Source organism: Erinaceus europaeus, chromosome 7, assembly GCF_950295315.1.
Source record: "Erinaceus europaeus chromosome 7, mEriEur2.1, whole genome shotgun sequence".
NCBI classification, from domain to species: domain Eukaryota; kingdom Metazoa; phylum Chordata; class Mammalia; order Eulipotyphla; family Erinaceidae; genus Erinaceus; species Erinaceus europaeus.
The window spans coordinates 112,798,110-112,824,820 of NC_080168.1; the positions used below are offsets into that span (position 1 = coordinate 112,798,110).

The following is a 26,711-nucleotide window of genomic DNA, read 5'->3' on the forward strand; positions in this document are numbered from 1 at the left end:
CCATAAACCAGAGGTGAGTCTGTTCTAGTTTTAAAAAAAATAAATAATAAAGGCAGCTGTATTTTCACATAAACAGGAAGCTTCTCACAGCCATCATGAGCTCAAATCTCAAGGAGAAACATTTGAACTGTATTTAAGTGCGCCCAAGCTCCTGGAGTTTTCCCAGTTCTCAGATCAGACCCAAGAGGCCAACCAGAGAAACCCAGCTCATTCCCCAAACTTAGACCAAGAAACAAAGACATTTTCCAAACAGAAACCTTGTAGATTCCCAGATTTTAAAGAGGCCACAGCTTAGAACAATAGCCAAGCTCACTTCCCATAGGAGTTAGACCCCAGACAAGTGTACACTCACAAGAATCAGAACAGACATAATTTCAACTAAGCTTTTCCACAAAAGCATCCAGTTTCAAGCCAACAGTTGTATTTTTTTTCCCCCCAGAGCACTGCTCAGCTACAGCTAAGACCTGATTTGTCTTCCAGAGAGTCAGACCAGAGATAGTTAGCATTTAGCAAATTCCAATCTTCTGCACAGAAAACTAGTCCAGCGATTGGGTGGTAGCGCACCTGGTTGAGCGAACATGTTACATGTATAAGGACCCAGTTTCGAGCCCCAGGTCCCCACCTACAGGGGAAAAGCTTCACAAGTGGTGAAGCAGTGCTGAAGGTGTCTCTGTCTCTTTTCTCTATCACCTCCTTCCCTCTCAATTTCTGGCTGTCTCTATCCAATAAATAAATATAATTTAAAATTTTAAAGGAAAGGAAAACTAGTCCACCAGCACAGATTTCATGGTTAAACATACAGGTCAGTGCCCCCCGACCCCCACCCCGACCTGTCTCCACTCCCTGGGGCACGAGCCCTAGGCAGACCAAGTCCCATCTCAGTTCCTGGAGGCAAAGCCCCCATACCTCATCTCTGAGAGAAGTGTTTCCAGAGAGCATGTCCAATGTTCAATCGAGCACTTAAGCCATCTCCAGGCCAATGCCTGCCTTTTCTTCTGTAGGAGCAAATCAAATTCCAAAGTTTCCATGAGAGGACAAAAAGTCACAAAATTGCTCTTCTCCATCTGCTCAGGAGATGCATCAGGGGAGGGGCCCACAGAAGCCAGGAGAGTACTCTCTGGACTTGAGGCAAAGCCCAGACGCTAATGGGAGGTAGGAAACTTCAAATCAGAGCCAGTGTGGCCCTGAGGGAGAGTCTGATCTTCATAACAGAGATTTCCCAGTTTGGTTTCAGGCACCTCCAGGCAGACTCCTTCACTGTGCTGTCCTCGGTCTATTTATGTCAAACCTATTTGTGTAACAGAGGAGACAGAGAAATAGTTTCACAGGAATCAGAAAGAGAGAGGAGCCAGGGAAGCAGACCAGCACCTGTGGAGCCTCAGGAACTCAAGCCCTGCTCTCTCTTCAAGTCCCACAATTTCCCTGGCCACTTCTAGCTCAAGACAGAAAGGAAATCTGAAAAGGTCTTTAAAGGCATAGTGCTGGGAGATAGCTCACCCTGGAGAGCACCCGCTTAACCCCGCGTATACTCTGGTTTCTTCCTTTTCTCTACTAGCACTTAAGAACACCAGCACAGAGGAAACTTCACAATAGGTAGAGCAGTGAGGTATCTCTCCCTCTCTCACTGTCTCTCTCTACTTCTACCTCTGCCTCCCCCTCTTCCTCTCACCCTCTGACTCACTGACTTACAACCTCTATGTAAATTAAAAGGCAAAAGGAGTTGACCAGGATCTGTGGGATTCCTGAAATAACCACCAGTTCCAGAAATATACAAATGGTTAAATTAAGGAATTAATTAATAGCAATTATTAAAGTAATTTCTTCAACACACCATAGGAAAATGAACACTTTGGTGAGAGATGGTTAGGTCTTCTCTTCAAAAGAACATGAATAGAACAACTGTTTAGTACAAAATTTCTTTTTATAAATTGTTTGTTTGTTTGTTTGTTTGTTTGTTTTTTACCAGAGCGCTGCTCACCTCTGGCTTATGGTGGTGTGGGGGATTGAACTTGTGACTTGAGAGTATAAATTGTTATCTATGACAACCTGTGACCAGTAGTTTTGTATTCTTCAGGTCAGCTCCTTACACGCTTGCTAATCCTCCAGCAGAGACCCTCAGACTCCCTTCTTTCCTTATTTAAGCAACGGGGAGATTGTGAGCTCTGAAGCCCAGCCCAGGGGTGGAAGACAGTTCTGCGTCAGGTATAAAAGATGGGAGAAGGCTGAGGAGGGTGTGCTGCTGTCTGACTGCCACTGTTGACAACACACCCTTTTGCAAAAGAATAAATGCCTTGCTTCAACTCCTTATTTTTTTTGCCTTGATACATAATTTTAATTGGACATCACTTACAAAACTTTCATGAATAATTTGTGTAATTCACATGTTCAAATCCACATTTAACCACGAAATCTGTGTGTAAAAAAACCAGTGCTTCCTGTTACAATGAACAAGGACCAGGGTTCAAGCCCCCAGTTCCCCCTGCAGAAGGAAAGCTTCACGAGTGGTGAAGAAGGACTGCAAGTGTCTCTCTGTCTCTCTCCCTATCTTCTCCTTCCTCTCAATTTCTAGCTGTCTCTACCGAATAAATAAAGATAATGAAAAATGGGGAGGTGGCACACCTGGTTGAGCGCACACGTTACAATGTTCAAGGACCAGAGTTCAAGTCCCTGGTCCCCACCTGCAGGGGGAAAGCTTTGCAAGTGGTGAAGCAGTGCTGCAGGTGTCTCTCTCTTCCTCTCTATCGTCCCCTTGATTTCTTTTTTTTAAATAATTTTATTTATTTATTCATGAGAAAGATAGGAGGAGAGAGAGAACCAGACATCACTCTGGTACATGTGCTGCCAGGGATTGAACTCAGGACTTTATGCTTGAGAGTCCAATGCTTTATCCACTGCGCCACCTCCCAGACATCACACCCCTTGATTTCTGGCTGTCTATATCCAATAAATAAAGATAATTTAAAATTTTTAAATATATGCTTTATTTATTTGTTTGTTTGTTTGTTTTTACTAGAGGACAGCTCAGCTCTGGTGCTAAAATTAAATCAGGGAACTTTGGCGCCTCAGGCATGAAAGTCTTGCATAACTATTATGCAATCGCCCCAGTCCTCCTGTGCGCTTGTTAGCCCATAACATGCTATTCCATAAAATCCTGGTGTTTTTCTGCCACCTTGTGGGCTTCCTTCAGAATACACCTGAATAGAGAAATTTGCAAACCATCCCTTTAACCCAGCTTGTCTGGCCAAGTTTCACCGCCTGGTCTCTCTCTCTCTCTCTCTCTCTCTCTCTCTCTTATTATCTTTATTTATTTATTGGATGGGACAGCCAAAAATTAAGAGGGTAGGGAGAGATATAGGGGAAGAGAGACAGAGGGACACATGCAACACTGCTTTACCCCTTGTGAAGTTTTCCCCCTGCAGGTGGGGACTGGGGACTCAATCCTGGGTCCTTGCGCATAGTAACATGTGCATTCAACCAGGTGCACCACCACCTGACCCCTCCCACCCTTTTTTTATTACACCAGAGCACTGCTCAGCTCTGGATTATGGTAATGCAGGGGATTGAACCTGGGACTTTGAAGCCTCAGGTATGAGAGTCTCTCCGCATAACCACTATGCTATATACCCTCTCTCCATCTTTCTATATATCTATCTTTAAAAAAGACTCAGAACAGTGACCCCAAAAGATAGTCACATCACCTTACTTGGCAAAAATGTCTATAGATGCAATTAATTAAGGGCCATATGTGAGACAGCATTGCATTATCCAAGGGGGAACTAAACCCAATGACAAGTGTCCTTATAAAATAAGGACAAGAGAGAAATGTACACATAGATAAGAAAAAGAATTTGAAAAAAAGAAAAGGAATTGAAGGGATGCACTTATAAGGCAGCATCTAGAATCACTATAGTGTGTGAAGTGGGGGTGATAACAGTGAATGAAGCATTGGACTTGCAAACATGAGGTCTTGAGTTCGATTCCAGGCAATGCATGTGCCAGAATGATGCTCTGGTTCTCTCTCCCTCTCTGTCTCCATCATTGATAAATAAAAGTTGGGGGACCAGGAAAGAGCACACACATTACCATGCACAAAAGGTCAAGCCCTGCTCCCCACTTGCAGGGGGAAGCTTCACAAGAAGTAGAGCAGTGCTCCAGCTATCTCTCCTCTTTACCTCTCCTTTGCTATCTCTCCCTGCATCTCACCCTCTTTCAAAAGGAAAATATATAACTTCTGGGAGCAGGGAGTCATCATGCAGACACAGAGCTCCAGTGATAACCCTGGTGGTAAATATATATTATAGTGGCGTACGAAGAAGTTAAGTGATTTGCCCAGAGTTGCACAGCTTCCACATTTGGAGATGGAACCTAGGACTCTGGCAACACTACTCTGCTCCCTTTGTTTCTGGGGACAGCCTAGTGGCTCCTCCCTTTCTGCCCTGGCTTCTGGGAAACTCATGGCAGCACTGACACTAAGTATGGCAGCAGTACCACCCCACCCCACCCCACCCCCGTGGCCACGAGTTGTGTTTCCTTGCCAACTTAGGAACCCTGCTTCCCCCTTCGTGTCATTAATGATAGCCTGCTTCTTTCCAGAGGGAGCGTGGGAGGAGACATGTATGAAAGACACAGTAGTGAGGCTCCACACAGAGAACTAAATTGTGAAACCACAGAAAGCAGAGTCTGGGGAAGGTCCACGCCAGGACCAGCAGACACTGTGACTGAACCACATGACCATCTACGGGGGCAGAAGAGGACACCTGACCAACTCTTATCAGTGGATGCTGACAGAGTTCCCCTTTAGCATAAGTGTGTGTGTGTGTGTGTGTGTGTGCGCGTGTGTGTCCTTTAGCATAAGTGTGTGTGTGTTTTAGCATAAGTGTGTGTGTGTGCTTTAGCATAAGTGTGTGTGTGTGTGTGTGTGTGTGTGTGCTTTAGCATAAGTGTGTGTGTGTGTGTGTGTGCTTTAGCATAAGTGTGTGTGTGTGTCCTTTAGCATAAGTGTGTGTGTGTTTTAGCATAAGTGTGTGTGCTTTAGCATAAGTGTGTGTGTGTGCGTGCTTTAGCATAAGAGTGTGTGTGTGTGTGTGTGTGTGTGTGTGTGTGTGTGTGTTTTGCTGTTTTGGCTTTTTACCAAAGCACTGCCCAGGTCTGGTTTCTAGTGGTGCTTGGAACTGAACCTGGTACCTTTAATGCCTCAGGCATGAAAGGCTTATTGCGTAACCATGTTGCTATCTCCCCAACCTTAGCATAAATTCTCATGGGAATTGCTCAGGTGGGCCTGGTCCAAGAGACTCACTGACAGAGGCAGCCAGCTCTCCCCTGAGAGGTCACCTTGCAGTGAAAGGCAGTATATTCCCCACCAGACAGTTGGCCAGCAATGAGGTGTGGGAAGCCCCAGTGAGGAGAGAGTTGACACCTTCTTTAGTCCTTGGTATCTGCTCGCCTCTGTTGAGGTGGGGAAGCCCTAACTAGCTACAAATGATCCACCCACCCACACCATCAAGGTGCTTTCCTAGCAGCAACTGAATGGAGCTGACAGTGACCTCCACTCTGAGGAACAGGGGAGAGGAACACAGACCTTTGGTGGAGGGAATGGTGCCCATATACCCTCCTATTAACTCATAGTCTCACAAATCACTATTTAATATGAGGGGGGAATGGAGTGAATGTCTCAAACTTTTTGATGCAGAGACCATAGCTCTGAGTATATATCCCTTCAAGCTAAGCATTGAAGACTTCAGATTGGTAATTAGATTACCTCCCCAGGTGATACGCCTGTGGACACCTTCCCCCTGCCTGTCACCTCACCCCCCAGCTGTCTGGACCCCAGAGATGGTGCAGCAAGCTAGCTCGGATCAAACCGGCCTTTCAATCTCTGGAACAAGACAAGAAAGACCTGAAGAGCTGTGACCCCAGGCCCAGGGCGGCTCCTCCCAGTACTGTTTCAAGAGAGAAGCACACGAGGGCTGGGTGGTGGTACACCCAGTTGAGAGTACACATTATCATGCAAAAGGACCCAGGTTCCAGCCCAGCTTCCCACCTGCAGAGGAGAAGCTTCACAAGAAGCTTGTGCCCTTCTCCTCTCAATTTCTCTCTCTCTCCTATCAAATAAAATAAAAAGAGTGGTCCAGGAGGTGGCGCAGTAGACAAAGCAGTGGACTCTCAAGCATGAGGTCCTGAGTTCAATTCCAAGCAGCACATGTACCAGAGTGATATCTGATTCTTTCTCTCTCTCTCTCTCTCTCCCTCTCTCTCTCCTCCTGCCTTTCTCATTAATAAATATTTTTTTTAAAAAGTGGTCCAGGAGGTGGTACAGTGGATGAAGCATTGGACTCTCAAGCGTGAGGTCCTGGGTTCAATACTCGGCAGCACATGTACCAGGGTGATGTCTGGTCTTTCTCTCTCTCTTCCAATCATTCTCATAAATACATAAATAAATAAATTCTTTAAAAAAAAAAGAAAGAGAAAAAATAATTAAAAATGGCCAACAGGAGCAGTGAATTCAGTGTCAGCACCAAGATCCAGAGATAACCATGATGGCAATAAAGATAATAAATGAATAAATAAATAAATCATAAGTAAGAGTGAGGGAGAAGCCAGTTTCCATTGTGTAGAAGCCACTGTCATTCTAAGGCTCTGATGCATGGGTAATGAACAGCCCATAATATCCCAGTAAAGTAGCAATTGCAGTGGGTCAGTGGGCAGAGTGGCAGGAAAATGACCTCCTGCATCTCCACCCCCACCCCACACAGATAGGCACTGGCGGCACCAAATCACTCCAGCTGCAAGGGCGCCTGAGGCAGGAGGAGGGCGCAGTGCCCAGCACAGATCACCGGAAAGGAGCTACCAAACCACAGTTCATCTGGAGGCCAGAAGGCAGGAATGAAAGACTCTGGTCCCTGGGCATCCAAAGAAGGTCTGGTATCTCACCTCTCTGGCCTGTGTCTTTGGCTTATTCTCCAGTCACTGCCAAGTCACAGATCTCCCCACTGCAGGCTGGCATCCTCTCTGCTGAAAGTGGAAGGAGATGAAATAGCCCTGGAAACTATGCCACCACACCCCATAGCCACCACCACCCAAATATATATATCCTATGTGAAAATTTCTTTTCTAAGTGTTTGCATAAAAGGGAAATAAATACTTCTTCTGAGAGGAACCGTTCAATCCCTCACCCATCTCAACTTTCCCTGGGACTTCTGGAAGGAAGGCATCTAAAGTCTCAGGCCTGTCCAAGGAAGGGGGTTCCCATGAAGTGTTCCCCACCTTCCAGCAGCTCTTCCCCAGCATACTCACTCTTCTCTCCCTCGGGATCACCTCCCCTGCCCAATATGCCCCCAGAAAGGCTCACGCTTGAGGCCTGAAGCCCTAAAGAACACCCAGGTTTCAGGAAGGAGAGGAGAGGAAGAAGTTTTTGCCGCTGGTATTACAAGTGTTGGAGGAAGGGCCCAGGGGAGGCGGGGTGCAGTCACCCCTGTGTGACTTTCCAGAATCGCTGCTAGGAGGAGCTAGAGATCCACCACTGCCTTTTCTGGTGCATCCAGCATACTCCAGGAACAAGAAATCAGACTGATGAGACTGTAGGAAAAATCATTCCACCTTTGCAAAGCCCACTCCAGAGGCTATCAGGCCCCTATTTGTTCTGTCCAAAGGCATTTTTCTTTCTGGTCCCCTCAGGGGTCTTGGCCCGGATTGCTTTCTTGAATCTAGAGCTGCCCTGTGAGGAAATGAGGGATCTTGAGAGTCAACGTGTTTTGGGAACTTCTAAGAGGAAGTTTAAACTAAAAACAACTTTCCTCATTACCACCCACCGGATAAGGTGGTGGGCACACAGGGAAACTGACATGGAGAGGCACAGCCTCGAACTGCTGTATTTTGTAGGGACACATAAGGGTGCCAGTGTCAGGCAGATGGTGCCAAAGGCCAGCCAGTGGAGACCACAGACTCTGGTACCTCAGTCTGCTGAGCTCCCATCCAGCCAGCCCCAAGGGCCACCCAGGCTCTCCACTCATGGTAGGTTGGGCTGACAAACTCCCTTTACTGCTCACACATGGTGAATGAGGTGTGTTCTTACAGATAAAAGCCTCCTAGTAGTTCAGGCATTTCTTAAGAGTTTGTTACCAGTCTCTCCCCCATTCTCTGCCACCCCCATACCCCTGGGGTGACCATCAGGTTAGATCTGGGAAGAGCAGGCAGGCAGGCAGCACAGCTGGGCCTCAGAGAGGCAGGCAGCACAGTTGGGCCTCAGAGAGACAGGCAGCAAGCTGAGAGCTATAGTCAAGTTATGCCAAGGGTACAGTGGGTGTGATGGGGTGGGGATGGGGGCTACAAAACCCAAATCAGAGCACTGTTTGGGCTGAGCCTGAGCTTATAGCAAGAAGCTCCAGGTTGCATGATTAGAGGCCTCCAGTATGAAGGTCAGAAGAGAGGGTGCTTGTGGGACAAGGCACGCAGTAGAGCCTGGCTGGTTTTCCTTTAGCAAAGAAAACTCATTCCAAAAGATTGTTTTGTTTGCTGTAGTTTGACCAGTACCTACCATGACTGAGCAATCTTGTTGCCTAAAGTGAACAGACCTAGAGACAGAGGTCAGCAGCCTGGGACATTGTCTGAGGAGTGGGGGCCATTGTCAAGCCCTGAGACCCCAAAAGCCTGACAGCTAGGGATATGTGGGAAAGCTAACAGTGTTGACTGAGAAGTGGGAATTGTCTTTCTTGTCGGGAAATTGTGAGGATGTGGTAGAGCCTGGCAGGGCTTGACCTGAGGAGTGCATCTATCCTGTCAGTCCTCTCTTTACCGAGAGGTTGAGCAAGGAGGGACAGGAGTAACCCCAAAGGTTTGCCCTGTCTTATCAGACTCCCTGCCTCACAAAGCACCCCACATTCCTGATACTATGGCCATTAGATAAAAAGAAAGGGGGAGTTGTTGGGAAATTGTGAGGAACCTCACAAAGCACCCTGCATTTTTCTGCCTCCAGGAGCCTGGCATTCCTTAAAACATTAAGCCAGCTCCCCCTGCTCCACCCTGCATTCCTGATACTATGGCCTAGCTACATAATCATTGTTTTGCCTGAAAGATCCCCATTCATTCCATTCCTTTGATCTATCTTCTTTCTACCCTCAAGTCTCTCCCTGCCTGCAGCGTATTATTAATCCTACCAGTTAAAACCCTCGCAACAGTTGCTAAGGAAATTCCTAACTTTCCAGTCCCTTTTTGTCTTTCTCCGCCCCTTTCCTAGCCATTTCCATTTTCAACTTGCCATTTCCAGGTTTGTCCTTTAAAAGCCTTGGCTCTCTGATCAATATCGAATTGCATTGTCTCACAGCCACAAGCTTGGTTCCTGGGTCATCTCCTTCGCATCGCTGAGTGAGTAGCAGCCCAGGCTGGCTCCAGTTGAGTTCTCTCCAACCCAGAGAGTACGCACTCAGGAAGAGGCAGCCCCACAATAGCCTGGCATTTCTGACCTATGGCAAGCTTCCCTTGTTATTATGGTTTACATTTTTAACTCAAATTTATTTTTTTGGATTTATTAATTGGGGGTTAGGAGGTGGCATAGTGGATGAGGTGTTGGCCTCTCAAGAATGGCATCTCAAACTCAGCACATGTGCAAGAGTGATGCTCTAGTTATCTATTTCATTCTCTCTTTCCCTCATTAACAAACAAGCCTTTGAGAAAATTATTTATTTATTTATTTATTTGGTTGGGGTGGGGGAGAGGAAAGTGAGAACCAAAGCATCACTCTGGAATGTGTGATGCTGGGGATCAAACTCTGAACCTCATAATGAGAGTCCAATGCGTCATTCACTGTGCAAGCTTCTGGACCATGACTTTATTTTTAAAATTTTTTTAACTTATTGTTATTACTGCCACTAAGGTTCTCCCTGGGTGCTTGATTCTGCTGTATAAATTGACCACTTCTAGAGGTCTTTTATTCCCCCCTCCTTTTTTTGTAAAATATAAATAAATTGAGAGAGATTTTGGGTAGAGAATGAGAAGAAAAGATGCCTGCAGCACTGCTTCACCACTTATGAAGCTTCCCCCCTGCAGACGGAAACTGAGGGCCTGAACCCAGATCCTTGAGCATGGTAATGTGTGCTTAACCAGGTGCTCCCCCACCAGATCTCAGAATCATCGGTTTGTTTCTTTCTTGAATAAGCATTACAGGAGCTTATATGTGTAGAGCACTGACCAGCATGCTTGGCACAGAGTAGGTGCTTAATAAATGGCTGATATTGCTGTGCATACTGCAGGCTTGATGCTAGTCACAGAGTGGGATGGGATGCTAAAGCAGGCTGTCAGGACATAGTTTTTTGGTCTGGGGAACTTTTCAGCTGCCATTAATCACCCTGAGGAGGGAGCTTTCAGCAGAATCTATTATCAGAAAACTTATCTCAGTCCTGAAGTAGGCAAAAGACATGTTTTTTTTTTTTGTAATTGTCTCTAGAGTTGTCATTGGGGCTCAGGGCCGACAGTACGAATCTGTTACTCCCAGTAACCATTTTTTCCTTTTTTTTTTTTCCTTTTTTCTTTTCCTTTCTCTTCTACTTGATAAGACAGAGAGAAATTGAGAGGAGAGGGAGAAATACAGAGGAGAGGTGGAGAGCAGGGGCTCAAACCTGGGTCCTTTCGATGGTCATATATGCACTTAACCAGGTGCGCTACTGCCTGGCCCCCGTAAAAGACATTCCTAAGTGATGTTTCAATGAAGTGCTTTCTTTACTTTCTAGTTTCTGAAAGTAAAGTTGCCTCCCATAATTTTCTCTGGTAGAGATACAAACAGTAGCTTGGAGGAACAGTTATCCCAAAGATTGCGTTATTGCATAATAACCCAACAGTCCGCTAGATTATACTCTATACCAGTCTGTGTGCAAATATGTAATTACACAAGATATCATGATGCTGATGACTATATATTACAAATTATATATAATGTGACTACTATAATGGTACATTACATTTATATATACATACATATACATGTATATATTTGATATCATATAACATGATTATATTATTTATACTGTATATATACATGTGCACATAGCTTTTCAAATGCCATTTGAACAAATGTCTGGTTTCAACATATTACTGATTCTCCAATGAACTGAAAAGAATATTTGAGATATATCCCTTTTGCATTTGCACAGTGTCTATCTGTCTGGTTTTTGTTTTCATGTGGTACAAGGACTCAAGCCTGGGCTGCAAGCATAGCAAGGCAGGCACCTTTACCCAGTGGTAAGGGCACCGAGGGCACCATGGCTTGGCCCTTCACCTCGTGTGTGTGTGTGTGTGTGTGTGTGTGTGTGTGTGTGTGTGTGTGAGAGAGAGAGAGAGAGAGAGAGAGAGAGAGAGAGAGAGGATACAAGAACACTACTCAGTCCTGGCATAGGCAGTGTTGTTATTTTCAAGCAACACCATGAACTAACTCCCTTGAGGTTCCCAGCACCCCACTTTAAGAAACACTTCCAGGGCCAGGCAGTGGCACACCTGGTTAAGCACTCTTATTACAGTGCACAAGGACCCAAGTTCAAGCCTCTGGCCCCCACCTGCAGGGGAAAACTTCATGAGTGGTGAAGCAGGACTGAAAGTATCTGTCTCTCTCCCTATCTATTTCCCTTTCCCCTCTCAATTCCTCTTTAACTCTATCCAATCATAAATAAATAAAGGGAGGGGGTAGATAGCATAATGGTTATGCAAAGAGACTCTCATGCCTGAGGCTCCAGAAGTCCCAGGTTCAACCCCCTGCCCCACTGTAAGCCAGAGCTGAGCAGTGCTCTGGTAGGAAAATAAAAATGAATAATTAAGTAGAATTTTTTTTTGATGAAGCACTTCCACTGGGCAAGGGGAGTCCTCACTGCTTTCTACCAAGCATCAATAGTTAAAATATTGATTTAATTAATTTAATGAATATTAAAATATTCATTTTTTCTCTTGATTGTCAAATGAAAAAATAGTTTCTAATTTTAATTCACTTCTCTTACAATTCCTGTAACAGCTGGTATCTGATAAGGGCATTTTGAGAAAAAAAAAACAACTCTAAATTGGAGAGCAATAGGCAGAAAATAGCCCCAGCCAGGGGTCACTTGTGTGTTTAAAGTGACTGACTCTGCTCCTACCACTTCTGTGATCTCCGCATCACCTTCCCAGACACTGGAGCTGCACCTCCAATCTTCAGTCACACGCTCTGCCCCTCCATCCAGCCTGCATGCTGGGAAAACATGTGCTGATTATATTTTCTGCAAACCTCTGAAGAGTGGTGTCTTGAAAACTGACAGTACTGAGAGCACTTTGGAGTCATTCAATTTACTCTCAAAACTTTGGTGCTGCTAACTTCAAAGATGAGCATGCACCAGCTGGAAGCCACCCAACTGTCCCCCTGAATTTTTGCTGTTATTTCTCTAAATCTTTCATTCCTGCCGACAGCGATCATGATTAATGCCAGTGTGCATATCTTAGGTCCTAGCACATTTCTGGGAGTTAACACGTTTGTTTGAGAAAATGAAGGGGCTTTAATGCATTTATAGTTCTCTCTCCTCCCCACCCTGTGATCAAATAAGAAATTTCAGGGATGATGCCATTTGTTCAAAAATATATTTCCTAGTGGTGATCAGAGGAACAAAAATCCCTCCTCTAATGGAGCTGACATTTGAGCAGATGGCTCAGGCAGGAAGATTTCCAGTTAATGTGGTAGCTCTTGTCATGACAGCCCATCCAGAAGGAGGCAAATCTACCATGCATTTGGCTATTGCCAGGTTATCTGTTTTTCAGGGAAGGGGGTTCAGGTCATGAGCAGAGGAGGGTTCACAGAGACTACCAAGTGCAAGTGGTGGCAGCTGTCATGGGGTAAAGGAGTCATGCTTGCTCAGGAGAAGAGAATCCAGCAGAGAGATGAACTTGGGGTGAAGCCTAGAAGCTTCCCCTCTAGCAATGGCATAGGTCACCCGAAGACTGAGGCAGCAGATTTGCCTGAGTTGAGGTGGCCATGAGAGGAACAGAGGGGGCAAGGAATAAAAATAAGGGACCCTATGTAGAACCAGGGGATGATGGAATCACGTCTTTCATACAACTTTGGAACCCTTATTTCACCCCACACCAAAATACATCTTGGATCTTGCTCAAGGTTCTATGTGTTCAGGACCAGGGACAGGTGACAGCCAAGAACAGGAATCGGACTCAGAAAGAAGCTATCCCTCTAACTAGCCACCTGTGGATTCCTGGAGGAGTAGAGAGCCAGCCCTCAGGCTTGGGAGCTCATGAGACAGCTGCCCAGCCCTCCCTGCTCCCAAGTGTAGAGACTGCTATGTCACGTCCTCACTCACAGTGACCACACTGCTATGTGTCCTGGGCTCCTCACTGGTCTGGGTGAAGTTCAATCCTCAGTAGTTTTCTGGTGGGGCTGCCCCTGCAAGACTTCCTTGGGCTACAGCCTCTCATCCTCCCACCAGGACAGAGAGCCCCAGCATCCATGTTCTAGAAGCTTCCCAGCCTCATCACAGAGTCTTGTTCCCTAAGCCTGCTTCCTGTCTTAAGCATATAGGTCAAGCTCTCAGTCTTGATCATTGTTTTGCCCAGAGTGATTGATTTTGCCCAGAGTGATTGATATTTCTCTTGCTCTCTTTCAAGTGTTTGCTAATGTCACCTTTTTAACAGCTTCCCTGATGACCAAAATGAAAATTCCAACCTTGCCCTTGCACACTCTGTGCACTCAGTTTTGCTTTTCTCTATAACATTTATTCTCACTTGTTAACATATATATGTATATATATATATATATATATTCCTCTCTCTCATACACACACCACTCCCCCTCTCCCCACACCCCCCCAAAAAAAACTGTTACAGTTACAATCACTAAGATTTTAGAATGTGACTTTATTTTGAAACAGGGTCATTGAAGATGAAATTACTAAAGTTATAATAAGGTCAGACTGGAATAATAGAGTGGGATCCTGATTCTGTGTGACTATTCAGAAGTGTAAAGAGAGAGAGAGGGAGAAGGGGGGAGAGAGAGAGAGAAAGCTGGCCTCTGGGTAGGCCTTCTGTCTTGCCATGTGAGAGACCCAGGTTCCAACCCCAGCTTCACATGGGAGTACCACAGCACTAGGGGAAACTTGGGTGCTATGTTGTCTCTCTTCCTCTCTCTCTCTCTCCCTCTCTCTCTCCCTCTCTCTCTCTGAAAATCAGCCCACAGCAATGAGATCACATGTGTGAGGCCCTGGTACAGAGGAAGAAAAGGAAGGAAGGAAAGAAAGATAGATAGAAAGAAAGAAAGGAGGAAAGAAAGAAAGAAAGAAAGGAGGGAGGGAGGGAGGGAAAGAGGGAGGAAGGAAGGAAGGAAGGATAAGGAAGGGGAGAGAGAGGAAGGGGAGAGAGAGGAAGGAAAGAAGAAAGGAAGGAAGGGAGAGGGGAAGGAGGGAGGGGGGAAAAAGGAAAAAAGAGAAAGAAATTGGGAGATAGACCTATAGAAGACCACGTGACAATGAAGAAAGAGACAGGAGTTAAACAGTGCAAGCCTAGGAACACCAGGGAGGACCACAAAATCCTCAGGAACCAGAACAGCAAGGAACCTTCCCAACAAGATGCACAGAGCATGGGCCTGCAGACACCTGGATTTGGGATTTCTGGCCTCCAGAGAAGTGAGAGAATATATTTCTCTTGTTTTAAGGCCCTGGGTTTGTGTGGCTTTGTTACAGCAGTCCTAGCAAACCAATACACCATCTGACAGGCTCTATTTTTAAATTATGTATAGAACCTATCATCTGTCTTGCCTCACAAGCATGCCAGCAGCATGGGGAAAGAGATTTCTTTTTTTAAAGACTTTATTTATTAATGATAGAAAGAGAGAGAATCAGAGCATCACTCTGGCACATGCGATGCTGGGTATAGAACTCAGAACCTCATGCTGAAGATTCAAACACTTTATCCACTGTGCTACCTTCTGAGCCTCAGGCTCAGATTTCTGTCTGTTCACTGTTGCATCTTTGGTGCCTACTTCAATGTCTAGCACATAGTACATCATAGTACATGCTTCCTAATGAGGTTGGAATAAATGATTGAATGAATGAGTGAGACCTATGAGGTTTCCATCCCTACTGAGCACCTGCTGCCTATCTGCCAGTCTACCACTCCCTGCCTACTCCTGGGCACCTCTGAGGAAGGGCATAAGACTGCTACAACACAATGCCACTCCAAATCTGCCCGGGCCACCTGTACCTGCCCTTGACCTTGGAGTGAGCTGGAGTTGTTACACTCTCTGTGCTGGCACTGAGGCTGGACCTGGGATCTGACCACTTAGCTGCAAATGTTTTCCAGAGCAAACTGGAAATGGCTCTGACTCAGAAAGTAAGAATAAGCAGCACAGCACTCAAAGAAAGGCCCCAAGGCTGTAGCAGAGTGGAAACTGAGCTGGGAGAAGAGGAAAGGAGGGAATGCAGGAACTGGAGGGGAATCAGGGCCAAACAGCTCAGAACAGTGACTGTCAGGAGAGGCTCATCTTGTTGGATGAGGCTGATGGACTTGGGGTTGGGGTGGGGGAGACATCGAGAGACCCAGAGAGACTCCTCTCTATTCTCCCTCCCCTCCAAGTTCTCCCACCTGGATTGGACCTTCTATTCACTCAACACACACTTACTGAGCACCTACTATGTGCTGGGCACTGTGACAGTCATTGGAGAGACACCAATGAATGAGCACTGTGAATGCTCCCACAGAGCTCACATGATGTCAGTGAATAGATCCTAGAAGATTAACTGTGCATGGAGGAAGGTTCCCAGGGGCCACCCCAGGGTGCTCTGAGAATCCTGACAGGTACTAGATTGGAGGGGGGTCAGAAATGAATTCCTCAAGCAAGGCCCTTCAGACCCAAAGTAGAAATGGCTGTTTAGGAAGTGGGACATGAGGAGGGAGCATCTTTGCAAAGATGCAGAGGACCTTGGTTGGTGGAGGACATGACCTAGAGTGGTGATGATGAGTGTAGGAGAGGGGGCAGAGACCCACGAGGACTGCAGATTGGGGACCTCACTTTGACTCTATCCTGAGCGTGGTAGGAAGCTGCCTTGGGTGGGAGGGCACAGAGAAATGGCCTGACAGGACATTCCTTTATTTTCACCAGGACTTCATCACTCCAAGCCAATTTTTTCAGAGATAGAGAATGCATAATGCAGCACTAGAGCTTTCTCTGATATTGTGGGGGCCAAGCTGAAACCAGAGTCATATGCATGAAAAGATAGCACCTTCCCAGGTGAGCAGTCTTGCTAGCCTTCAGAACATTCTTTCTGTTTCTGAAAAAGGTTTATTTATGGGCCAAGCAGTGACTCAGCTGGTAGACTGCACATGTTAAATATGGGCCAAGCAGTGACTCAGCTGGTAGACTGCACATGTTAAATAAGGACATGGTTCCAGCCTCCACTCCCTGCCTACAGTGGGGAAACTTCATGAGCAGTGAAGCAGTGTTGCAGGTCTCTCTCTCTTTCCCTCTCTATATTCCCCCTAATTATTTCTGTCTCTACAAAAATTAATAAATACAATTAAATTTTAAATAGAAAAACAAAGGTTTATTTATTTATTTATTTATTTATGAGAGAAGAAGAGGAGAGAGACAACCTGATGGTCACTCTGGGACATGTGATTCCAGAGACTGAACTTAGAACCTTATGCTTGAGAGTCTAATGCTTTATCCACTTTGTCACCTCTCAGGACTGCACACACCTTTTAGAAGAAGATCACTCTGGTGACTATGGAGAATGTGTGGCCAAGAATCACCAGGGGACACTGAGGGCCAGTAAGAGGTCAGAGAGATGGAGAGACAGTCTCTAGGAGCTATAATGAGCCATATCTGGTGATGGGCAGTGTGCAGAAGGTGAGAGAGAGGGGAATGGAAGTCAGCTGTGAGGAGGAAGAGGTGGTCCAGGCACTGGGCCTCTGTCCCTACACGGCCTTGCTGACATGCACTTGTCCTCTGGCTCATCAAGCTCCTGCCACACCAGCCTCCTCTGGGCCCTTCAGACACCCAATCTCATGCCCCGGGCAGCCCTGTCATACAATGTCCCTCTGCAGGAACACCATGCTCCTGCCATCAACCTGACTGGGTCCTACTCCCATATCAGGTGTCTACTCCAATGCTGTCCCCTTTGAAGAGCCTGCCAGTGACACCTCCATTTAAGTCCCCCTCACATCTCCTTCCACAGCCCTGGGTCCTGTTGCTCACAACATAATCACTACTGGAGTGACCTTGGGGATTTGTTCACACACCCATCAAATGTCCCCCCACCACACCCCTCAGCGGGAAGAACCCCTCGGTCTCCTTCACTGTGCATACTCCAGAGACTGGAGCAGTGGTACATTAATAAGTCACTCTAGGTACAGTTGGGAAGCGGAGGCAGTGGATAAAGCACTGGACTCTCAAGCTCTGGTTCTCACTCTCTCTCTCTCTCATTAAATAAATATTTATTTTTAAAAACTTTATTGTCAACAGGGTTATCACTGGGGCTTAGTACCTGTACTACAAATCCACTGCTCCTGGTGGCCATTTTTTTCTTTCTATTTTATGATTTAGGACAGAGAGAAATTGAGAGGGGAGGGAGAGACAGAGAAGGAGAGAGAATGAGACATCTGCAGCACTGCTTCATGGCTTGTGAAGTATTCCCCACACCTGCAGGAACAGGGGTTCAAACCCACATCCTTACATATGGTAATATGTGCACTCAATCAGGTGTATCACTGCCTGGCGCCAAAACAAATCTTTACACAGAATAAATCATTCTGTGGAGATGAATGTCTCAGAATCATACTAGGCTAGGGCTTCATGTTTCATGGCTGGCAATTAAGCTCCAGGAGAGGGGAGAGCACCTAGGGTGAGACCTCAGGTTCAGAAGAAGCAGCCTGGAGCAGTCGTGAGGATCTTGGGGTTGGATACACTGAGACAAGAACCAGGAGGTGCAGCTACAGTGTCCTCCAAGAAACAGAAAATCAAAGCAAAGACTCTTCGCACTGCTGGAGCACTCACAGGGACCTGGGGTGCTGGGGCTCAGCCCTGTGACTGCCCCCTTGAAGACCCATCATCTTGGGAGCCCCCCAAATGGAAACCTTGCTTATCCCACTTCACTGATGAGGAAGCTTCAGTCTCCTCTCTCCTAGGCACTGGAGACCCAGCAGCAGCAGGAGTGGCCAGGAGGGCAGCTGAGATAAAGATGGAGTTTCCGGTTGGTGAACACATGGAACCATGAGCCAGTGAAGCAGCTGGCAGGGCGTGGAAGCTCCACACCTTTCCCCAGAAGTCATTTTAAGCAGCTTCTCTCCTTGGGGCTGTTCCAGAGTTTTCTGTGTCCTTGCATAATAAACTGATGATCAAGTCAAAAAGCTCAAACTGGAAAGCAACTTAGAATAGCCAGCTAGGGGATTGGTGACCATGGCCTCCCTGATTACATAGAAGCTGTTTGGAAAGGACGGAAGTGTGAGCAGGAGAGCAAGTCTGGGTGACTCTCAGGAGAGGTTTGCTTGCAAGACCTAGTGAGACTTAGGGGAGTAGCTGGAGGAGTACCAGGTGACAGGGAGGGCTATATTAAGACAGAAAAAAAGCTGAGTGTGTTTGGAGGTTTGGAGCCAGCAGTGAAGGAGCAATGACAGGAGCTGGAGCCAGAGAGACAGTGCATCCAACACAGAGCGCCAGGCTTAGGGGCCCAAGTCCCAGAGGTCCCAGGTCCAGTCCTCAGTAATACTTAAAGCTGAGCAATGTGCTGGTCTATCTGTCTGTCTCTCTGTCCCCACCACTCCCTCCCTTTGTCTCTCTACCATTAAAAATAAATAAATAGAAGGCAGGGCCATAGTATACCCAGTTGAGAACACACATTACTATACACAAGGACCCTGGCTCAAACCCTCAGGCCCTAATTGCAGAAGGAAGTTTCACAATAAGTAAAGCAGTGCTGCAGGTGTGTCTCTCCTTCTCTATCTGGCCTGTCCCCTCACAGTTTCTCCCTGTCCTATCAAATAAAAGAAAGAGGGCAGAGCAGATATCATAATGGTTATGCAAAGAGACTCTTATGCCTGAGGCTTTGAAGTCCCAGATTGAATCCTCTAAGCATCCACCATAAGGTAGTGCTGAGCAGTCCTCTGGTAAAATTAATTAATTAATTAAGATAAATAAAACACAAAGCACTACTTTAAAAAATAAAGCCAGGGAGTCTGGCGGTAGTGCAGCAGGTTAAGCACACGTGGCATGAAGTGCAAGGACCGGTGTAAGGATCCTGGTTCGAGCCCCTGGCTCCCCACCTGCAGGGATGTTATTTCACAGGCAGTGAAGCAGGTCTGCAGGTGTCTATCTTTCTCTCCCCCTCTCTGTCTTCCCCTCTTCTCTCCATTTCTCTCTGTCCTATCCAACAATGACAACATCAATAACAACAATAATAATAACTACGACAACAAAAAAAAAAAAACAAGGGCAACAAAAGGGAAAATAAATATTTTAAAAAGTTAAAAAAAAAAAGCCAACAAAATAGCCCACTTGAATAGTGTGCTGTTTTGCCTTGTGTATGGCCCAGGTTTGAGCCTGACCCATCATATTGAAGGAAGCTTCAGTGCTGTGGTCTCTTTTTCTATCCATTTATCTATCTACCTTTAAACATAATAATAAATAAATAAACCTGTCACAAATCAACAAAGAAAAATCTCATTTAAATAATTAGTTAAAAGAGCTAGAGTGATGCTCCCAGGCCTGGGAGGCTGTACAATGACCTCTCCTCTGAGCCTCAGAGAGTCAGGGCTCGCACATGTGGGCTCTGCGACCCAGCCAAGGTCTTGGATGCAGACCCCTCTTGGACACCCCCCACCCCTTTTACTGGCATGAACATGCCTGACTCCTCACAGCTGAAATCCTTTCCTCCCTAGCTGAACCATCTCCCTTCTTCACTCAGTGATCCTACAACCCACATGGCTCCACAGCTTCCATTTCCTTCTCTAGCAACAGGACAGGGGAATGCTCTTTGCTGAGTCCAGCCCAATGCCAACTTTGCCCAGACAGCTCCTCTTGGATGTCCCTGAGCTGCGTCAAAGTCAGCACAGCAGACTGGACTCATCAGCCACTCCCTGTCTACACCCACATCCCCGCCCCACCTCACCCCCAGCCAAAGCAGCTGAGTTATTTTGCTGCCACCCAGCCTTTGCTCACCCCAGGACAAAAAAAAAAAGGTCAAGCTGTGGTGGGAAGATAGTCCCCTCCTTTAGGCCTTGTGGTCCAGGGTGTCTCCCCACACCACTCCCACTTTGAGTAGAGCATGTGACTGAGGCCTGGAACTCTCCATACTTGCAGCACAGTGTTATGCCAGGGCTCAGGCAGACAGGCCCAGTCACACTGCTCGCGCGTGTGACTTGTGGGACCTGGCAGTTGACCCCTATTTTCCTAACACCTTCAATCCAGGAAGGTCAGTAAGTCAGCATCCTGCCTCACTTGGAGGTTGAGACAGTGACAATATCCTGTGCTCATGTGAAGCTTGTGTCACCCTCCTCAAAGCTGTGCCACAGAGCTTCTCCTTCTCACTCCAGAGAGGCAGCAATGGAGCACAGAGGGGCTGAGCACCTCGCCCTAGTCACAGTAGTGAGGGTGGTAAAGTCTTTGAATCTTTGGTCTGAAACCAAACCCTGGCTCTGACCACTAGACCAACCTCCCAGGGCCTGGTAGAGGGGAGCAGACTATAAACTGTGTGAGGCCAGAGTCAGTAGGAGTCTGAGGCACACCACCTGCTAGTTTTACCAACCCCTTCTAGATGCATCCCCTTCTGCTCAAGCACAGCAAATTAAGCGCACATGGCGTGAAGCTCAAGGACCAGTGCAAGGATCCAGTTTGAGCCCCTGGCTCCCCAACTGCAGGGGGGTCACTTTACAGGCGGTGAAGCAGGTCTGCAGGTGTCTTATCTTTCTCTTCCCCTCTCTGTCTTCCCCTCCTCTCTCAGATTTCTCTCTGTTCTATCCAACAATGACAATAACAACAATAATAATAATGATAAACAAAAGGAAAAAAATGGCCTCCAGGAGCAGTGAATTCATAGTGCAGGCACCGAGCCCCAGCAATAATCCTGGAGGCAAAAAGAAAAAGAAAGCAAAGAAGGAAGAAAGAAAGAAGGGAAAGGAATGGGAAAAGGATGGAGAACTCTATCTGAAAAGCCAACTGGAAGATAAAACCCCAGCAGTAACAATAACATCCATCACCGTGGAAAATACTTAGAATTGGAGTACCCCCAGCAGCAGAGTGAGTGACCCTGGGGGTGGTTGGATGGAGGGGAAAATATTAAAACACTACACAGTAATTGTAATGTACAAAGCTTTTATCTGTGGACAAAGACTTAATATATTTGATCCTCAAGACAATAGTGTTGTGTCCATTTTATGGATGAAGAATTGGAGTTTCAGGAAAAGTTTACAGTTTACAATTCAGAGTACATCTTGCAAAGCCCACTCTCATTTCCAAGCACTAGCTTCAGGCCAGGCTCTGATCAGACCCTCAGTGCACTGGTTGAATCAAACAGTGTTCTTGCACACACTGACCACAGGGGGCAGTGAGTGCTGCTGTGAGAATCCCTGTCTGCCCACCTCCTGTGCACCATTAGGGAGAACTGATCTGAGTGGGGAAGCCGACTGGCAGTCAGGGGAGAGTTACTATTTCAGTATCTACCAGAAAGTGTTCAAAATGGAGGGGGCGGTGCTACAGAGCACCACTGGAACCACAGGCTGTGCCCCAAACCTACATTAGAAGTATATCTAGGTGGGGGTTTTATTATTATGTGGAAAAGTTATACATGTATAAACTATTATATTTTACTATCGACTGTAAATCATTAATCCTCCAATAAAGAATTAAAACAAAATAAGTGTATCTAGGGGGCCAGGCAGTGGTGCACCCAATTAAGCACACATATTTCATACCCAAGGACCTGGGATTTGAGTCCCCACTCCCTGCAGCAGGTAAAGTGCTACCATCTACAAGCAGTGAAGCAGGTCTATGGGTACCTATCTTTTTCTCTCCCTCTCTATATCACCCCCCCAATTTCTGTCCTGTCAAATAAAATAGAAAGAAAAAAATGAAAATACATGGCTGTCGGAAGCAGTGAATTCACACTGATGACACTGAACCTCAGCAATAACCCTGCTAGCAAAAAAAATAAAATAAAAAAAAATAAGTACATCTAACGACAAGTACAGAAAGTGACAAAGTATTCCTGTGGCACCTAGAACCTCCAAATGTGTCACAGTGACCCACAGCCCTCAACAGGGAGAGATATTGGCTGGTCAGCCCATGGTGTCCCACACCAGAGACAGCCTTCCTGTCCTCAGAGGTCCAGCAGGCAGAGGCCACAGTACAGTCTGCTACACAGAGCAGTCAGGTGGCCATTCCTGGACCATTGCCTTCCTGGACCACTGACACCCAGGTCCTCACACATGAGTCCTTCCAGAGGGCAAGTGAAGCAGTCAGACACGACCGCTGGGGGCAAGGACGTCGCATGAAGGTTCTCCCTCAATCTCGGTTTCTCCCAGTTTGTCATCTGCACAGATCAAAGGCGGCAGGAAGTCCCTGGTGTGGTGACCAGTGTGGCAGGCTGGAGGGAGAGCTTTCTGGGAGACGGTCCACACAAGGATCAGGAACCTGGAAGAAACAACCACCCCCACGGTTGCTGGAAAGGAAGATACTATGGGGAAGCCAAGGAATGTACTGGCTTCTCCAGCTCAGAGAGGAAATCAGGGATGAGAGGGAGATTAAGGCCAACACTCTACCCATCTGTCATCCCACCCTGTCCCCAAGGACAGTGGGTCTACTGGGGGTCCAAAGGTCTGGCTCCACTCCATGACACTTGGACATACAGCCTCTTCCCCAGATGCCACTGGAGTCAGAGCTGGGGTGACTGCAATGTCCTTTCCTAATGTTCTAAATTCCTTTCTTGACCACTTGGTCTGACAGCCTTGTCCAAGGCCAGGGGTCCATAGCAAGCATCTCAGTATCTTTCCCAAAGAACACTGAGCTCCTGGGCACATCACACACCCCAGCTTTCCAGGCACTGAAATGAAGGGACAGCAGAGACAGACAGTTAGATGAAGAAACCTACCTGGGTGTGAGCAGGCACAGTGGAGCTGGGGACACTGGCCTGGCCTCCACTGAATCTCTCTATGGGGTCACCCGTAAAACCCAACCCAAAAGCCATCACCTTTACCACTGACCCCTCTGCTCCACCCACTTAGGTTTTTCCATAGCTGTATCCAGATGACCCTCTGAGACCACCCACACCCTCAGGTCCAGATAAGGCAAGCAAAGACCAGCTGGCAGGGGTGCTGTTGTTAGTGTCTGAACACTCTTTCTAGCAGTAAGAAGACATCTAACAAGACTACCAGGGAAGTAGAAGCAGGAAGGAAGTAGCAACTTGGGAGGCCTGGGGTTCTAGCCCTAGCACCTTTTGCCAATTATGTGGGGGTGGGGGGCTAGGGAGACCTAATAACAGTTATGCAAAAGACTTTCATGACTGAGGTTCTAAGGCCCCAGATTCAATCCCCAGCACCGTGTGTGTGTGTGTGTGTGTGTGTGTGTGTGTGTGTGTGTGTGTGCGCGCGCGCGCGTGTGTATACATGTTCATTCTTTCAGGCAGATTCCATATTTTGCATCAACCTCTCAAAGCATGGTGGGAAAGCTGGGGGAGTGCAGAGCAGTAGGGATGAGTCCAGAGGGGCCTCTGAGCTCTTGGCTTCTAGCACTGAACCTGAAATCAGGCCCCGGGACCAGTTCCAGCTCTGACATACACTTGAGCATGTTGCTTTCTTCTGCCCACATTTCCCCATTTGTAAAGTGAAGGATTTGCTAGAGACATGGGACACTGCTGCCCCAGCTGAGGAAGAGGAGACCATGGGGTGCAGGCAGGACAAAGGTCAGAAAAGCAGCGGGAATGTGTCAAGTAGGTGAATGACCGTTCCTGGAGAAAGTGGGGGTGGGTGGGTCAGTCCCCATCCCTCCAGAGGACACAGAAAAGAGGTGTGGGGACAGCAGCCTCAAAGACACACCTCCCTGGTCTGGCCACCCTCACCCTCATCCCTGAGGTGAGAAGCCCAGGGCTCAGCAAGGCCAGCGTGGAGTGGCCGGCAAGGATTAGCACCAAATCCCAGGCAGCTCAGTGCAAGATCATAAGTCGTTGCTGTCAGCTTCACAGCTGCTGAGCTGCACCCTGCCCACACCGTCCCTGCCCCTCACCAGTCCCTGCTCAGGTGCAGTGACATCCTCCTCAGAGGGCAGCTGGGACCCTGTCTCCGCCCTTGGCAGTCAGGGAGCTGGAGCGAGAGAGGCCCAAGGCCTCCTGGTGAATAGCCCCATTCACAGAAGCCTCCCGGCACTCTTGAGGTACAATATGTAACAGGTGAGAGGGACGGTGAAAGCCTCCCTTTCCCAACCCAAATGGCTCTGCAGGAGATGGGCTTGGCCTAGAAGTACCTTGTCTTCAGGCCACCCAGGGCCTCCTTTCCAGATGTTTCCTATCCTGGAAGAGACAGACACAGGAGAGAGCCAGACGGAGACCCACAGCTGTGAGTCCTCAGCCCCAGCTTCCTGGAGCAACATGCTCCTGAGACCCCCCAGCTGTCAGGATCCTTACCACCCCACCCCCACAAACATACCACAGAACTTGCTGTGGATGGCATACCTCCCTCCAACTTAAGAAAGGGCCAGAGGTGAGGTAGAGGTGGTCGGGAGGGAGGCACGGTTATTTCATTCCACCCTCTCCAACCTAACCAGGATCAAGGGCTGGAGGCATACAGACCTCATTTCCCAGGGTAATCCAGACCCCCAGCTCAGCCCTAATACACCCTCTCTGCCACCCCCGCCTCAAGAGGGGGACCACAATGAGGAATCTTATCCATGCTTGAGGCCTCAAGGACAGAAGGGGACAAAATCACAGACCAGGCTTGTCTCCTGTCTGCAGGTGCAGGGCACAGCTGAGCACCACTGTGAGGAACCCAGGAACCAAGCTGGGCTAGAGCAATGAGGGCTTCGGCGGTGGGGTGGGTTGTTGGGAAGAGGGACTCTCCAGACCCCCTTTTAGCTCAGCACCCTAGCCCAGTTACTCATTCACGGCTGTGTTAGTAATAGGACACCGCGGAATCTGGGGTCCCACCGCCACTGACTACAACAGCGAGCAACAAGACTCTCTGAGAAGCTGCTTCTGTGCTGAGGCTGCCCCACTGAGCTGCACTCCTGCTGCAAGGCGGTGCTCACCTGTGCGAGTGTGCAGGACCGAGCCTGGACTCCACAGTCATCTGATGGAGCAGGGACAGCTGTGGTGAGTGGGTGAGGGCGGGGACGTTGAGATCCACCTGGAGCCTGCAGCCCCTAGGGGCTCCACGGGACGCCTAGGTGTCCTCCCTACTCACCTAGGCTGGCACCTCCGGGCTCCGCCTCTCGGGAGGCGTGCCGCTCCTGGACCAGCAGCTCTGCGAGGCCCTGGGCACGAAGCAGGAGGCTGCTGCCCAGGAACAGCACCCCGCAGAGCACGAGCAGCGATAGTACGCCCAGCACCACGGCCTGCACAGCAGAGCGCGACACCTCGCTAGGCTCCAGGGACCCCACCGACTGGTTGCAGCAGTTGATCCAGGCAGCTTGGGTCGCTGCGCTTGCCCGAGTGGAGTTCATGCTCGGGCGCCGGCTGCCCAGATGTGCGAGGGACCGCCAGATGTGCAAGAGACTGCAGGAGGATGGGCGGCCTGGCTACGTCTGGGAGGGGCTAGAGGGGCGGGTCCCTTAGCGGGAGCGTTCGGACACTTCCTGACAAAGGCCTCCTCCACTGTGGGCTCTGACCCAGCTCAGAGGCGGGGTGGGGGCCCGTATATCTTGTCTCTGAGACCCCCCACTTCTACACACTTGTGAATGTTTCCAAGCTGTCCCCAAGGTTCACCCTTAGCCTTGGCAGAGGTTGTCTGGAGGTAGCACTCCCCTCTCACCTAACCCAAGTGCTGGCTGGGATGTTGTCCCCACTGAGCAGGACACAGGAAAAACTGGTCCTGGGTCAAAGCTAAGTGCCACTAGGGGACCCCCAGAGGCCTCTAGAACAAGAAGCAAATGCACAGCCACCAGAACATGATAGGCACCCTTCCCCATTCACCACGCCTTAGGGAGCCTTCTGGGGCTGGGCATTGCCTCCTGACAGGGAGAAGAGAGGGTGAAGCAGAGTGAGGGGGCTTCAAGGTCTGCTAATTCCTTCCTTGAAGTCCGAGGTCAAGAGCCATGTTTACAAACTAATGGGAGAACATGGAATCCAGTATCATTGTGACCTTGAGTAAATCAGTCCTACTTTGAGAAATCACACCACCAAGATGTTACTGCCCTGTCCTCAAGGGGGCTCACAGCCAGTTTGGTGTCCTTTGATCAAGGCAGGGAAGGAAAGTAGAGTTGAGCCTGGCTCCAGCAAAGCAGAAAGTCTGGGGACCGGGAATGGAGGGAAGACCCATCGTCTAGTTCTCCTTAAGACTCCAATAGCAACCATGAGTCCTCTTTACTAAAACAAAATCACTGCCAGCAAATACCTGTGTCAGCCAGCCCAGCCAGTCAGGAGGGATTAACTGATGGCTAATAGGAAGAATAGAAAGTCCCCTTAAGGGGGGCAGATAGCATAATGGTTATGCAAACAGACTCTCATGCCTGAGGCTCTGAAGTCCCAGGTTCAATCCCCTGTACCACCATAAACCAGAGCTTATCAGTG

The 26,711-nt window shown here is 48.0% G+C and overlaps 1 protein-coding gene across 2 annotated transcripts; it reads right to left on the reverse strand.

Moving 5' to 3' along the window:
• Nucleotides 1-21,293: 21,293 nt before the first annotated feature.
• Nucleotides 21,294-25,697, reverse strand: SMIM41 (small integral membrane protein 41). Of its 2 annotated transcripts, XM_060195319.1 has the most exons (4): nt 25,387-25,697; nt 25,232-25,290; nt 24,452-24,497; nt 22,546-22,627 (listed from the first exon to the last, which is right to left on the reverse strand). In XM_060195319.1, exons 1-3 carry the CDS (start codon nt 25,643-25,645, stop codon nt 24,459-24,461), a joined length of 357 nt encoding a protein of 118 aa, XP_060051302.1. In that variant the 5' UTR covers nt 25,646-25,697; the 3' UTR covers nt 22,546-22,627; nt 24,452-24,458. The 2 variants fall into 2 exon arrangements, with proteins under 2 accessions (XP_060051301.1, XP_060051302.1); XM_060195318.1 differs by lacking the exon at nt 24,452-24,497 and having other exon boundaries at nt 21,294-22,627.
• Nucleotides 25,698-26,711: the final 1,014 nt, after the last annotated feature.

Coding starts and splice junctions, on each gene's coding strand:
- SMIM41 (XM_060195318.1), bottom strand. CDS start 25,645: ATGAACTCCACTCGGGCAAGCGCAGCGACCCAAGCTGCCTGGATCAAC. Junction 25,291..25,386: donor GCCCGGAGGTGCCAGCCTAG/GTGAGTAGGGAG, acceptor CACTCACCACAG/CTGTCCCTGCTCCATCAGAT. Junction 22,628..25,231: donor GGTCCTGCACACTCGCACAG/GTGAGCACCGCC, acceptor TGTTTCTTCCAG/GTTCCTGATCCTTGTGTGGA.